Source organism: Nestor notabilis, unplaced genomic scaffold (assembly GCF_000696875.1).
Source record: "Nestor notabilis isolate BGI_N333 unplaced genomic scaffold, ASM69687v1 scaffold15889, whole genome shotgun sequence".
In the NCBI taxonomy this organism is placed as follows: domain Eukaryota; kingdom Metazoa; phylum Chordata; class Aves; order Psittaciformes; family Psittacidae; genus Nestor; species Nestor notabilis.
In genome coordinates, this window is record NW_009943036.1 from 48,481 (window position 1) to 62,652 (window position 14,172).

General features: G+C 47.2%; 1 protein-coding gene across 1 annotated transcript in view; it reads right to left on the reverse strand.

Moving 5' to 3' along the window:
- HDAC4 (histone deacetylase 4) overlaps nt 1-14,172 on the reverse strand; it is a gene marked incomplete at both ends in the record, with an annotated part of 95,564 nt that overhangs the window by 46,992 nt on the left and 34,400 nt on the right. Inside the window, 4 exons of the mRNA XM_010021677.1 lie at nt 2,587-2,801; nt 5,771-5,969; nt 6,064-6,180; nt 12,991-13,103. Coding sequence (XP_010019979.1) covers nt 2,587-2,801; nt 5,771-5,969; nt 6,064-6,180; nt 12,991-13,103 — 644 coding nt within the window. The remainder of the gene's footprint in view (nt 1-2,586; nt 2,802-5,770; nt 5,970-6,063; nt 6,181-12,990; nt 13,104-14,172) is intronic.

Genomic DNA, 14,172 nt, shown 5'->3' on the forward strand with positions numbered 1-14,172 from the left:
AATCCAACCCAACCTTAACACAGTGCTGACAGTTCTGCTAATAATTAAGAGACAGCAATCTCTTCCCTTATTTTTAGTTGTGCCCTTAACTCTCCTACACACAAGGCTCTTAAAATATCCGCGCATCTGGGAAAAGTCTTTTTCCATGTCAGCACTTGGATGCTATCCCACGGGATAAATTTGCCACACGCACACAGCACTAGGACCAAAATGATTTTAACTCGTTGGTTCCATAAATCAAACACAGGGAAACAGCCCCTGTGCAATCAAGTTTCATGACGCTCCCCCTGCTTCCCGCCTTGCCTCTGCTTATGGATGTGACAGATCACAGCTCAAACAAAGCTGAAATTCAGAGGGCTGCAGGGCTCCAGCTCCTGGGAGGTCCAAGTGAAAGTCTCAATGAGTTCAGTGGGTACGTCATGGCAAAGTTTTTGGCTGCTCAGAAGTGCTGGCAACAGAATAAACCCCCAAAACCTCAAACAAACCAACCGCCGAGCTGACATTTCTTGCTGAACAAAGAAACCCTACCTTGCACCCCACAGCCGACCCTCCTGCTCACAAAGAGTGTTTGGAGGGGGGGGCAAAGGGAGTTTCTAGGGCAGCAGAAGCTCCCTACTGCCCCAGTGTGTGGGGCTGAATGAGGTCCAGGGCTGGCACAAGCGGTGCGCAGTGGCAGCTCTCCAGAAGTACATGATTGACGTCAGTAACTTGTGTAATCATCCTGCCTTAGCTTGAGTCTATAAACAAAGTGTGTTTTGGGGGGGGGGTTTTGTGTGGTGTGGGGTTTTGTTGTGTGGGTTTTTTACATCTCAGGAGGTTGTATTTTCTCACAGGACTGGAACAGTGGAAATATTTGGAGGAACCTCCACCATAAATGAAAGTGCAGGAACCTGAAAGGTCCTTCCTGTCATCAAACTCATCCTCCCAAGCCTGAAATCTACTACTGGTTGTTTCTTCAAGAAAGCCACTGTTGGAACTCCTTCAGAAAAGCCTTTAGAAAGGCTCAAAACAGCACGGTCCAGAGGCAGAAAAATATCACACTGATTATGAACCGTCTCCCTCTTCCCCAACAGCCTTTTCATACTGCGAGTCTAGCAACAGACTGTGCCTTCTGTAACCCTAGGGGTAAACCTGAGCTCGGGTAAAACATCACAGCTCCATCCATACCATTTGTGACCAGACCTCTTGTGCCTAAAAGGTTGAGTTTTACCTTCTCACAGGCTAAACTATCAGGATAGAGTTTGTCTTTTTAAATGGATACTCAATGCAATGATCCCAAAGCAGCTTGTTGCAGCTTCGTTGCATCACTGGGATGCCCAGACAGATGCTTTTGGCTACACAGCAGTTGCACAGATCTGTGCACTGCTGAATGGTGCTCTGCAATGTCCACCTGATGTCGAATCATAGAATGGAATGGAATAGAATGTATTCCACCCCATAGAATGGAATGTCCTCGAAGGGATTTAGAGAAAGCGAGGTAATAAATGTGGTGCTCACTTCCTTCGAAGCAGGTTTTGAATCACGACTAGTTGATCTTCAAAACCACCTCTGCAGGATGCACAGCAATGCTGTCCTCACTTTCAGGAGAAGAAATGGTTAGGACACTGTAATGCTTTACACAGGGCCATGGTTAGGAGAATCTGGACTGGAGATGGGAACAGCTTTGCCCTTTCCAAAAGTAATTCCAGTCAATCTGAGTATCTTCACTTGCAGTTACGTGCTGGTGTTGTCATGTCTGAAATCCCTTGCTTTTTATTTTTCCCTCTAACCCATATTACTGCTCCTTCTCCTTTCAAAGTGAAAATAAACACAGTGGGTATTTTCCCTATTTTCCCCATATTCCTTGACAGCATTTTATGTTTCCTGCTACAAAACTGACAGAAGATCCTGATGTGGAAGAGTGGCAGCAATGACAACTTTAAAAAGTGTTACTGGAAAGCCACAAGTTTGAACTGTACTGCCTTTCCACTGTGCCACAGAGGTATTGATCCTTGCCTTCATGGAATCATGGAATGGTTTGGGTTGGAAAGGACCTGAAGAACACCCAGTTCCAACCCCCCGCCATGGGCAGGGACACCTCACACTAGACCACGTCACCCAAGGCTCTGTCCAACCTGGCCTTGAACACTGCCAGGGATGGGGCAGCCACAGCTTCTCTGGGCACCCTGGGCCAGCGCCTCAGCACCCTCACAGGGAAGAGCTTCTGCCTTAGATCCAACCTGAACTTCCCCTGGTTCAGTTTGAACCCATCAGCCCTTGTCCTATCACTCCAGTCCCTGATGAAGAGTCCCTCTCCAGCATCCTTGTAGCCCCTTTGGATACTGGAGCTGCTCTGAGACCTCCACGCAGCTTCTCTTCTTCTCCAGGCTGAGCAGCCCCCCAAGCCATTAGCAATGGATGTCCACATCCTTGCTGATGTATTTCTCAAAATCATGAAGAAGAGGTTCAAGGATGAAGGCCAGCTGGTGATGGAGGTAAAGACCACATACATTACACCACACAAGAAGCTCCCTACTAGCATTACCTAAAGTTGGTATCAATGCTGTATGAGGCAAAAAAAAGAGACTTTAAAAGCATCGTGCCTACCTTGTTGATGTGCAGTTGCTGCTGCTGGAATTGCTGTTTGTGTTTCTCCAAGAACTGCTGGTGCTGCTGCTGGATCACTAACTGCTGGAGGGCCTGGGCGTTCTGGGGAAGGGGAGCAGACTGCGTGCGCCCCAGCGGGCGATGCTGCCGGAGTTTGTGTATTGAAGGGGAGACCCGTTCTCCACCAACCAGAGACTGTGCATGGAGGGGCAGTCCTGAAAGATACCAGTCTGAAGATAATATGGAGGAAAAAACAGCAGAGAAGAAAAAAAGGAAGAAGAAAGGAAGGGAGAAAACGGCTGTTGAGTAACGCTGATGCTGACAATGACATAACGTTAAAACCAGCCACCTCGCCATTTACAGCTGAAGCATCCTTAAAAGAGAACAGATAACAATTAATTACCACCGGGTGAAGAAATACTTTGCTTTCCTTCAAGTTCTTTCTTTTCTTGTTCACTCGAAGCCCATAGGGAAACGTTTCATTTCTTAAACCCAGCAAAACCTCACTAAGCCTTCCATCACTCCATGGGTGACATGAATGAACATCACAGTGGTAGTTTGGAGAAGTTTAAGTCTTGGTATAGGGAGTAACCCCAGGTTCATTTCTAAGCAAGCAGCAACCCAAGCTGCCACCTCCCAGCATCCAGCAATTACACCTTACAGGGGGCTCACTGGATATGCTGAAGGATGAGATGATGGATGATGATGAAGCTGCTGCTTACTCTAGACCACACAGGGCATGGCCACCCTTGGCAGTGCTCTGTCCTCCCCTGTAGCAACGACTAGGGTGAAAACTTCCATGTGATAAAGCCCTCACCAGGTTTGCACTGGAAAAAAAGCACTTCCTTGAAGCATTTCAGGTATATGGGAGCAATCAGGCTTTGGTATTTCTATAGAAAGAAGGTAAGGTAGTTAGAGCCCAAGATGACAAATAGCTACAGTTGTTTTCGTTACTGTCCTGTGCATACATGCTAGCAACTTAATGAAAACATAAGGTTATTTTGGGATAACTTGAGTGAATCATATGCCCCTGGCAATTTGGGTGATGACTACCATGTGAAACACCTATCTGAGCTCCACTAAGGGCATGTCTTTAGGAAGCCTCATGTCTTTTGACCTGTTCTTCAGATAAACCGGTTCTTGCTCTACTCTCCAAAAACACTTCCCATATTTCTTAGAAAGCTGGGACACGGAAACGGGCCCAACCCAAAGCCCAACCCAAGGATGGAGGAACTGAGGATAAGCATTTACTTCTGCTCATTACACCCTGGAATAGAAAGGCATTGCTGGTGTGAACTGTTGTCTCCCGAATGTGGATCAGGCTGCACACTCTTTTGCTTCAGCTCATTGAGTAAAACCAAGTAAAGCCTGTGCAAGTGTTAGGCAGCATTCAGAAGTACTGCCTAGTTCAAGGGGCAGAGAAGTTGTATCTTCTCTCTTTCTTCAGTCTTTAGAAGAGAGAGAAGCTGCCCAGAGTTCTCCAGCCAGCTGAATGCAGCAGTTTAGAAACACCTTGACATTTCTGTCCAGGACATTACCTCATTTTCCCATTGATTCACCACCTGCCCTACATGGAAGAATCTGACTCATTTAAAAGCCTCTCTTCTTGGGGAAAGATTTATTGGCTTCCTCCCACCTTTGCTTTTCTGAAAAGAATTATGTAAAAGGGCATCTTTGTTTATAAATGCATGTCTATAAATTCACGTATATACATACACACACACATATGTCTGTGTGTGTATGAATAGATGAGTAAGTGGGAAAGATGTGTTCCATTTCCCTCACAGCACAGTCCCTCTCACCAGCAGAGGAAGGGATCCTATACAGTTTGCATAGGATAACTTGGAGGACTACCCTCCTCCAAGTGAGTGACCAAGGTCCCCCCCTGTGAACCACCTTGTTCCTACTCAGGACATTTATGTCAAGGTTACTATCCAGAGTAATCTGTCACAAGAGGAATGGCTCAAGAGGAATTCTGCTCAGCTTTCCCAACCCCCCCATGTCTACCTTCCAGCACAGAAATGCCATCCTGCTGGATCACTGTAGAGCTGTCAGGATCCTATCTCCAAAGCTGAAGGCTCTGAATACTTATAAATGACACTTTGCTTCCAAGGAAGTCTGAAGAACCAACTGTACTTTAGCAACCAGTCCATCCAGGGCTTTGGAGAACTTGTGTTAGATTTCTCTCTTTCAGTCACTGCATTGGGAACGTGTGTTTCTTCTTGCTGCTCTGTTGTATTGTGAGTATTTCTCCTAAGTGGTGGTTTATAACATGCTGTACTCACTCTGAGAACACTCCGGGTAGCCGGTGGACTAGAAGGAATACGTTTGGAAGCAACCACGGTACACTGTAAACTGAAGGAAGCTTTGAGAGAGGTCACATAGGAAGCAGAACCGCACTTCTTCCTACGTGTGCTCTAATGCAAACACCAGCACAGAGGAGAAAGCTGTGGTGATAGGATAAGAGAAGTCTTCTCCAATGGCTTCTCATCAACAGACCTTGGGCAAAGGGTAACTGGTGAAGAGCCATGTCACAACTCTGGGTAACACCATCATGCCACCTTCCACTGGCCCTGGTTGCTCCAAGCCTCAAAGAACATGCTTTTAAGCTTCTCACAACCCCACGTATATTCCTGGGATTTGAATGTAGAACTAGACAGGAGCTAAACAAAGAGTTATGCTGTAATGCTTCCCATTAGAAATGGAATGAAAGAAAGTAAAACCAACACATCTATTGTAACTTCAGCAGAACATCCTTGTCCCAGCATTACACACTGTAAAACCAAATCCTACTGGGGATTGTTGCTTTGAATTAACACTATTTATAGAAATGTGCCTTCCCACAGGTACTTCATGCTGAAAACATGACACAGGGAGTGATTCAAAGCAATTAGCACCCTGAAAATGTAACAGACACAAACACAATCTGTTGGAATGCAGCTGATGTTGCCATGTTTTTACCACTTCCAATAATGATGAACAGCAAGTATTTTAATCGGTGAGCTTTTAAACGTGTGTCTTTCCTATATGGAATAGAAATCAGAGGTGATAAACAGGAATGCTGTGTCTCTTTTGTGCAAGAGACAGACCTTACAAACAAACAACATATGCCACTTACTCTCCTTCTTCAACCATCCATACAGTTTAAGGACTGAGTTTTGCACATTACCTATGGATCACTCACCTGTGACTAAGGGAGTTTGTGCAGTTGGCTGTTCCAGTAAGACCATGTGTTGCAGAAGAGGGTTATGTGCAGTTCCCCCATCTCTTTCCAACGTTGTAGTGCTCAAGTAGGGAGTGAGGTGAGTGCCAGGAAATAAAGAGATCCGCTGCTGTAAGGTTGGGATAGTAAGTCTCTCTGCATCTTGCTGCGCTGACCCTCCCTGCAAGTGCACAGTGGATGGCAGGCACATTAAGGGATAACTCAGGGCAAACAACAACAACATTCCAAAGGCTGCATCCTCCCTCCCCACTTACACTGGAAGGGCCAGTTGCAGGCAGTCCTAGCGTGATGTTGGGCAAAGAAGGAGATGTGTAGAGTGGAAGCTGTGTAACGGAGCCTTCACGATTCACAAGTCTGTGAGCCAGGCTGGTCTGGAAACAAAAGCAAGAACATTGTCCTGGTGAGAAAGCATCCACAGATCAGATCACATCAAGGACAAAGTCCAATTGCTCTGAGAACACATCACAAACTTCACCTCTGACGTTGGAAATACTGAACAGGGAAGCTAAACTAGGCTTTAGATCCAGCCTAAATAATCAAGCTCCCCCTCTGCTGCGCTCTGGGGAGACCCCCCCTGCAGCCTTGATCCAGCTCTGGGGCAACAGCACAAGAGGAACGTGGAGCTGCTGGAGTGAGGCCAGAGGAGGCCTCGGAGCTGCTGCGAGGGCTGGAGCCGCGCTGCCCTGGAGACGGGCTGAGAGAGCTGGGCTGGGGCAGCTGGAGAAGAGAAGGCTCCTGAAGGGGACACCTTAGAGCAGCTCCAGTGCCTAAAGGGGCTCCGGGAAACCTGGAGAGGGGCTTTGGACAAGGGATGGAGGGACAGGACAAGGGGAATGGCTTGGACCTGCCACAGGGGAGACTGAGATGAGTTCTTGGGCAGAAGCTGTTCACTGTGAGGGTGCTGAGGCGCTGGCACAGGGTGCCCAGAGAAGCTGTGGCTGCCCCATCCCTGGCAGTGTTCAAGGCCAGGTTGGACACAGGGGCTTGGAGCAACCTGCTCTAGTGGAAGGTGTCCCTGCCCGTGGCAGGGGTTGGAACTGGATGAGCTTTAAGGCCCTTTCCAACACAAACCAGCCTGGGATTTTATGAAGCCCAGACAAGGTGCATGCCCTGAACACTGTCTCACGAAGGGGAGACGAGACCAGGACAACCAACACAGGGATGATCTCACCCTGCAACTGCCACCAACCTCTCTGCCCTACAGAGAGACCTTTTACAGCTTATTTGGTCTTTTCTGGGGACTAAGGATCACCCCTGCATCTTCCCCAGCACTCTGCTTCTGCTCAGGCTTCATGCAGACTCATTGCAAAAAGCTTTTGCAAAGAGATTTAACAGCTTACTTGTCCTTCCCAAGTATTTGCCCTTTTAAAGCTAAGAGAGATTACCTTAAAAACCAAAAGGCACTACAATGACTGTTGTTCTCTTTAGCAAATCACAGACAATTTATGCTACTTACTAGTGCGCTTTAGCTTAAATCAGACTTCAACATTTCATCCTAAAGCCTTAAGGTTGCATTTACGTAGCTGTTTCCTGATTTACTGAATTATCTTATGGCCATTTAAAGCAGGAACACTTAAGTAAAAATACCTTTAATTTCAAACAAGACTGATTTATGTGCTAGAAAAGCCATTATGAAAATGACAATAAACTGCCTGATTTTCCTGTTAGGAAACAAGTGTTCTGATCATCCTCAATTCTCTACAGGCCTTTTTCCAACTTAAATAAAATAGAGTTGAGATTTCTAAATTACTTTCTATAGAATTTCTACTGTTGAACTCAGGTGCTGTTGTGAGAAAAGGGTTTACTATTAACTTCATGTTATACTGCAGAACAATCTGTATCGATGCAACAGGTAGCTGAAGAATGGCTTAAAACATTTTGAACTTAAATTCAACATCCTCTAAGTCAATGAGACTTTGCAGGTTATTTCCTTGGCCGCAGGGTTATGGCCAGCTCTGGATAATAGAAACCTGGTTTTCTCCCTCAAAGATTATAGTGAAGCTTAAAGTAACGTGCTGGGGGGAAGCACAGAAGAAGTAGTATTGAAAACCAAACATTTTCTATAGCACAACCTCCAAGAGCAATCTCACCTCTTTGACTTAGCAGTATTTAAGGGGAGCAGCTTGTCCTGGCTTTGGCTTTAATAGAACACCCCATCTCTGCACCTGAGGGTTGTGCTGCTGGTGCAAGGACAGGAGAAGGAAACCTTCCCAACGCGTGTCACTGTTATCAGACACTGGGCTGCCTTTTACATGCAGTCTTCAATGTGGCACTGACGTGCCAGACATTCTTCCCGTGTCCAATTGCAGCTAAATTCCAAGTGTTCAACAAAGTCACCTGGTTTTCCCAGGATCCTGGGCAAAATTTCATCTGCAGAGTGAATTCTGTCTTATTTCCTTTTGCCTTCTTGTGCCTTCATTAATGGCATTCCAGCTCACTGAAAGTATCATAGAACTACAGAGTGGTTTGGGTTGGAAGGGACTTTAAAGCTCATCCAGCTCCAACCCCTGCCACGGGCAGGGACACCTTCCACTAGAGCAGGTTGCTCCAAGCCCCTGTGTCCAACCCGGCCTTGAACACTGCCAGGGATGGGGCAGCCACAGCTTCTCTGGGCACCCTGTGCCAGCGCCTCAGCACCCTCACAGGGAAGAGCTTCTGCCCAAGAGCTCATCTCAGTCTCCCCTCTGGCAGGTTCAAGCCATTCCCCTTGTCCTGTCCCTCCATCCCTTGTCCAAAGCCCCTCTCCAGGTTCCCTGGAGCCCCTTTAGGCACTGGAGCTGCTCTAAGGTGTCCCCTTCAGGAGCCTTTTCTTCTCCAGCTGCCCCAGCCCAGCTCTCTCAGCCTGTCAGTTCTTCCATAGAAAGAGAAACTCTCTTTTGAAGGTCTCACTTCAGAAGCTGGAAAGGAGGAGATCTGCAGGGAGCACTCTGCTGCTGAGCAGTACCTGGTAAGGCCAAGCGATGTGCATACCCACACGCTGCTTCTGCCAAGTAATTGTGAGCACTAGTGGCAATTTGGCTTTAATTTAAATGACATAATGGTAGCGTGCCACATTGAGAAGCAGATAGTTATTGTCAGCACAGTAATGTAATAGTCTACTGATATCATAAATGAAACAAAACTACATCCATTTTCTCTGTGAACAATCAATACTCTGTAGTTGTGCCTCAAAGTATCTCCTGGGGATTTGTTTGAAAAACAGTGAAGAGCAAAATGCAACAGCTTGACACTATCAGCATCTGGTATTTAGCAGCATTATCATCACTTTAAATATACAGATCCAATTTAGGGGGTGTACACAAACATTTGCTGAATTGCACAGAAGAGAACAATTTCAGCATGCACGATTTTGGGCTGTAGACAAGTACTTTTTATAGCCTTGCATCAACTGCAATGGCAATGAGTATCATGTACCTTGCAGAGATGGAAAAACCTCTGGATTTCAAACCAGAATTTACCTAGATAGTGTCTATCTTAAAAGGAGGCAGAGAGCTGTAGCCTTTCTCCACTGAAGACAAGCACTGACACTTAAATATTTAATAGATTTACCAGATATAAACTAGGTATTAAACAGGTACCATCTTCCATCAGACTTGAAATGGTTCAGAGGTGACCAAGCCAACAAAGAGATGTATTTCTCGTTTAAAACAAAACTTGAAGGTGTCCTCAGTATAAGGAGGACACGGAGCTGTTGGAGCAAGTCCAGAGGAGGCCACGAGGATGCTCAGGGGCTGGAGCAGCTCCCGTATGGAGACAGGCTGAGAACATTGGGGTGTTCAGGCTGGAGAAGAGAAGGCTCCGGGAAGACCTCAGAGCAGCTTCTAGTGTCTGAAGGGAGCTACAAGGATGCTGGGGAGGGACCTTCATCAGGGACTCTAGTGACAGGACAAGGGGTGATGGGTTCAAACTGAAACAGGGGAAGTTCAGGTTAGATCTAAGGCAGAAGCTCTTCCCTGTGAGGGTGCTGAGGCCCTGGCACAGGGTGCCCAGAGAAGCTGTGGCTGCCCCATCCCTGGCAGTGTTCAAGGCCAGGTTGGACACAGGGGCTTGGAGCAACCTGCTCTAGTGGAAGGTGTCCCTGCCCGTGGCAGGGGTTGGAACTGTGTGATCTTAAGGTCCTTTCCAACCCAAACCATTCCATGATTCTATGATTTAGCTAAGCCATTCAAGTATGCCTGGGATGCTGGAGGAGAACAGTTTGTGCAACAGGTTATCAATGTTCTGTTTGCCATCACACAGTGATTTATGTTTCATTCTGTTCTGTGATGGCAACGATCCAATAGACTTAACACAGTCCTGGGCAGTTTTAAAAATGGAACTGCACAATCATGTCTGTTCTATTTTCCCTCTTTCCCAAAAATCATACGAAAGTGAAAAAAAAAAGCCCTCCAAAGCTGCAGACATGATTTTCAGGGAAATGAAACCTGGATTTTCTTCCTCCTTTACGCACAGGTTGTTTGGAGATGGTGCAAAGGGGCTGCTCTGGTTAAAATTCCAGAGGAACACACTTCTCTCCCCACATGCAGCAGCACTGCTGTGAATTACCCACTGTGGTACAGCTGCAAAAGAGGCAAAGATGATTCCCAGGGGAAGGCTTTGGAACTTAGAAGGATTATTCCCAGATCATTTGCAACACTCGTGCCTCAGCTAAAAAGCTGCTGCATTACAAGCAGTTGATGAAAAGAGTTTCTCCTACAGTCTGTGTCCATTTTACTAGATATTAGTGGTCTAATCACAGATTATTGAGCTGAAAAATAAATGGTTATGGAGAACATCACAGCTTCACCTTCACCTGTATCACCTTCACCTGTATCCCTGACTGTGGGGAGCTGCCTGCTCTGTTTATATCCCAAGAAATGGTTGAATCCACTGGTTTTTCCACCAGCAGTACTTGGGGATTTGCAGTTTGCCAAGTATAGACACGACTGACAGCTCCTGGATCAGCAAAACCAGCACCTCAGTGCAAGTCTTCTGGGGCTGACACAAACACACCCAAGATGTGCCCTCAGCTCAGCCAGGCTTCGGTTCTTGCAAACCCAACCAATAACCCTGGGTGTGAGATGCCTTCTCCCAGGTCTGCTCCAAACTACTGCACAGTTGGTGTGCAGCTCAATAGCCACATCTCTTTAGAGCAGCTTCAGCTGATGGTGTCAAGTAAAGACTCCACCTTACACTACCATGGAATGGTTTGGGTTGGAAAGGACCTTAAGATCATCCAGTCCCAACCCCTGCCACGGGCAGGGACACCTTCCACTAGAGCAGGTTGCTCCAAGCCCCTGTGTCCAACCCGGCCTTGAACACTGCCAGGGATGGGGCAGCCACAGCTTCTCTGGGCACCCTGTGCCAGCGCCTCAGCACCCTCACAGGGAAGAGCTTCTGCCCAAGAGCTCATCTCAGTCTCCCCTCTGGCAGGTTCAAGCCATTCCCCTTGGCCTGTCCCTCCATCCCTTGTCCAAAGCCCCTCTCCAGGTTTCCTGGAGCCCCTTTAGGCACTGGAGCTGCTCTAAGGTCTCCCCAGAGCACAGCAGAGGGGCAGGATCCCCTCCCTGACCTGCTGCTCACGCTCTGGGGGTGCACCCAGCACACGGGGGGTTCTAAGCGCAAGCACACACTGAAGCCGGGTCATGGGGAGCTTCTCCTCACCCAACACCCCAAGTCCTTCTCCTCAGGGCTGCTCCATCCATTCTCCACCAGCCTGTGCTTGAGATTGTCTTAATCTTCACAGTAATTGTCTAAATCTTTTAAGTTCTACAGCAGAGTAGAGTGAATGCAGCTGTGCTGGGTAATTTGGCAGAGGAGAGGGTGCAGATATTTAACATTCCCCATACTAAATACTGTTACACTGCATTAGAAATAAACATAAAGTGAAAATCTGTACAAAACTAGAAAGCATGAAGGGCTCACATTTATAGTGCAAGAAGCCCTTTTCAATTCTAAATGACAATTTGGGGAGAACAAGCCCAAGCCTGTTTTTACAGTCCTGATGGTAAAAAAGAAACTATATTCATGGGGAGAACAGCTAATGGTAAGCTGAATAAGAAGAAATGCACCAGTAACATTACACAATGACACTGCTTTTGTACACGTAAGGTTTACAGTGAGAGCCAGTTAATGTGGCCCACACCCCAATATCTGCCCTTAGCAGAAGGTGGGCTTCAGTAACCCTGAACTCAGGAGCTGTTATCTGCCAGTTTACTCAGTCCAACACCCTGCCCTTGGCATCTGTAGCAGATGCCTCAAGCACTGGTGAAAGATTTGGGCCATGAGGATGAACAGGGGCTGGAGCAGCTCCCATACAAAGACAGGCTGAGAACACTGGGGCTGTTCAGCCTGGAGAAGAGAAGCTGCTGGAGGCCTCAGAGCAGCTTCCAGTGTCTGAAGGGGGCTACAAGGATGCTGCAGAGGGACCTTCATCAGGGACTGGAGTGATAGGACAAGGGGTGATGGGTTCAAACTGAACCAGGGGAAGTTCAGGTTGGATCTTAGGCAGAAGCTCTTCCCTGTGAGGGTGCTGAGGCGCTGGCACAGGGTGCCCAGAGAAGCTGTGGCTGCTCCATCCCTGGCAGTGTTCAAGGCCAGGTTGGACACAGGGGCTTGGAGCAACCTGCTCTAGTGGAAGGTGTCCCTGCCTGTGGCAGGGGTTGGAGCTGGAGGAGCTTTAGGTTCCCTTCCAACACAAATTATTCCATGATTATCCACCAGGATGTGGTATCAGGCACCAAGCTTTCAAATCCCTAAGTGGGGAGGAAAAGCTTAAATGCGTTCCCTTTAATACAGGTCTGGTTTGTTCATGTTTAGACAAAGCTACTGCATAGAACAACTTCACCCTTCAGCCAACATATGGGAACAGATTCCCCTGAATCAAAAATACTTCCAGTTGACCAGGAAATGTTCTTCACGCTTTACCTTGTTAAATCCCTGTCTTTTGACTCTCTCCTCACAACAAATCCCCTACAAGTTACCACAAGCAGCTTGTGAGCTGCCTCGGCTGAGATTTAATCAACAGATAACACATCCTGTCATGCCAGATTGAGAGGTAATTCCCAAAGCCTGCCCCGAGTCATGAGCCAGGTCTTTGTTTCTGTGGTGCACACTGGTTTGTCCACTTCAATTCCTAAAACTCTGCAAAACCTGATATGAACCCCAAGTGTTAAAACCCAGAGGGAGGAAGAGCTCTGTACCTCTGCTTGAATACTCGTGACTGATCCTGCAATTCCATTCTCGGTGCTTATGTTATTGGAGCTGTTGTTTGGAGAGCTGGGACCAGATCCAGGAGCACTGTTGCATGCAGAGTCTAAAAACACATCCAAAACCAACTTTCAGTGTTACAAACAATCTCCATGATGGTATTTAAACAGATAACAACCCTTCAAGTTTTGTTTTGGACAAAAGCAACCTTCCTTCTCCCCATCTCCCCGCCTAAATCTTCCCAAGGCTCTTAAAATACCAACAAATGATTTCAAATGGGCTGTCCAAGTACCTACTTACCATACTCAAGTCTTCTCCTCCTGGGGATTTCTCTTACAGCGTAATAATTACTTTAAATACAATTGGAAGATAATAAAAGACATGGGAAAGGCTTGAAAAGGCCAAACTGGGGGATGCCGGATTGTCCTGCTTCTGTTTTCTAAGAGTGCTTCTCTCCCCCTCTTTAGCCTATAACCCCAGCAACACCCTCTACTCATGGATTGCATCAGACTTCACACTGGAACAACCAGGGGAACTGTCTCAGCCTTGACATTTTCCCACGCAGGCTTCTGGTCCATCTGGATTTACTGGACAGCCACCACTAGCACCGAGCCCGACACAAGGACTGACCTTTGCTTTTAGAAAGAAGCACTGAGATTTTCCAGTGCAGGGCATGTGGCACGTCCCTGTCCCCTGTGAAGTGCCCACACCATGCCCGGTCCTCAGAGAAACAAGACCTGCCTTAGGTTGCCCTTCACACAACTCCCACAGCACTGAGCTTCCCCCCCAAAAAAGCCTGGGGACTGACTTCCAAGGATGATATTTTGCCAGGAGTTTGCAATTGAATTTGGCAAATTCAATTGTTTGATGGGATTTAAAAGCTGTCTGAGTGAAATGGGGCTGGATGGACAACTAGCCACGGCCGTGGCTGAGCATATTTCAACAAGAATCAGGCAAAACTCTACAGGGTCCAAGTCTGTTTAAATCCCTGCCTTTTTGAGGGGTAAATCTTCTCCCCCTGTTTACTGAGGGAGTAAAGAAGGCTCAGAGAGTCCTCTCCATTTTACGTACTTCATCAATACGTTCCCTTTGAACTCACTAACCAGAACCACGGAGGTGCCCAGCCTGAAATCAAAGCCTCCCATCAACAACACAGAAACAACAACAAACAGAAA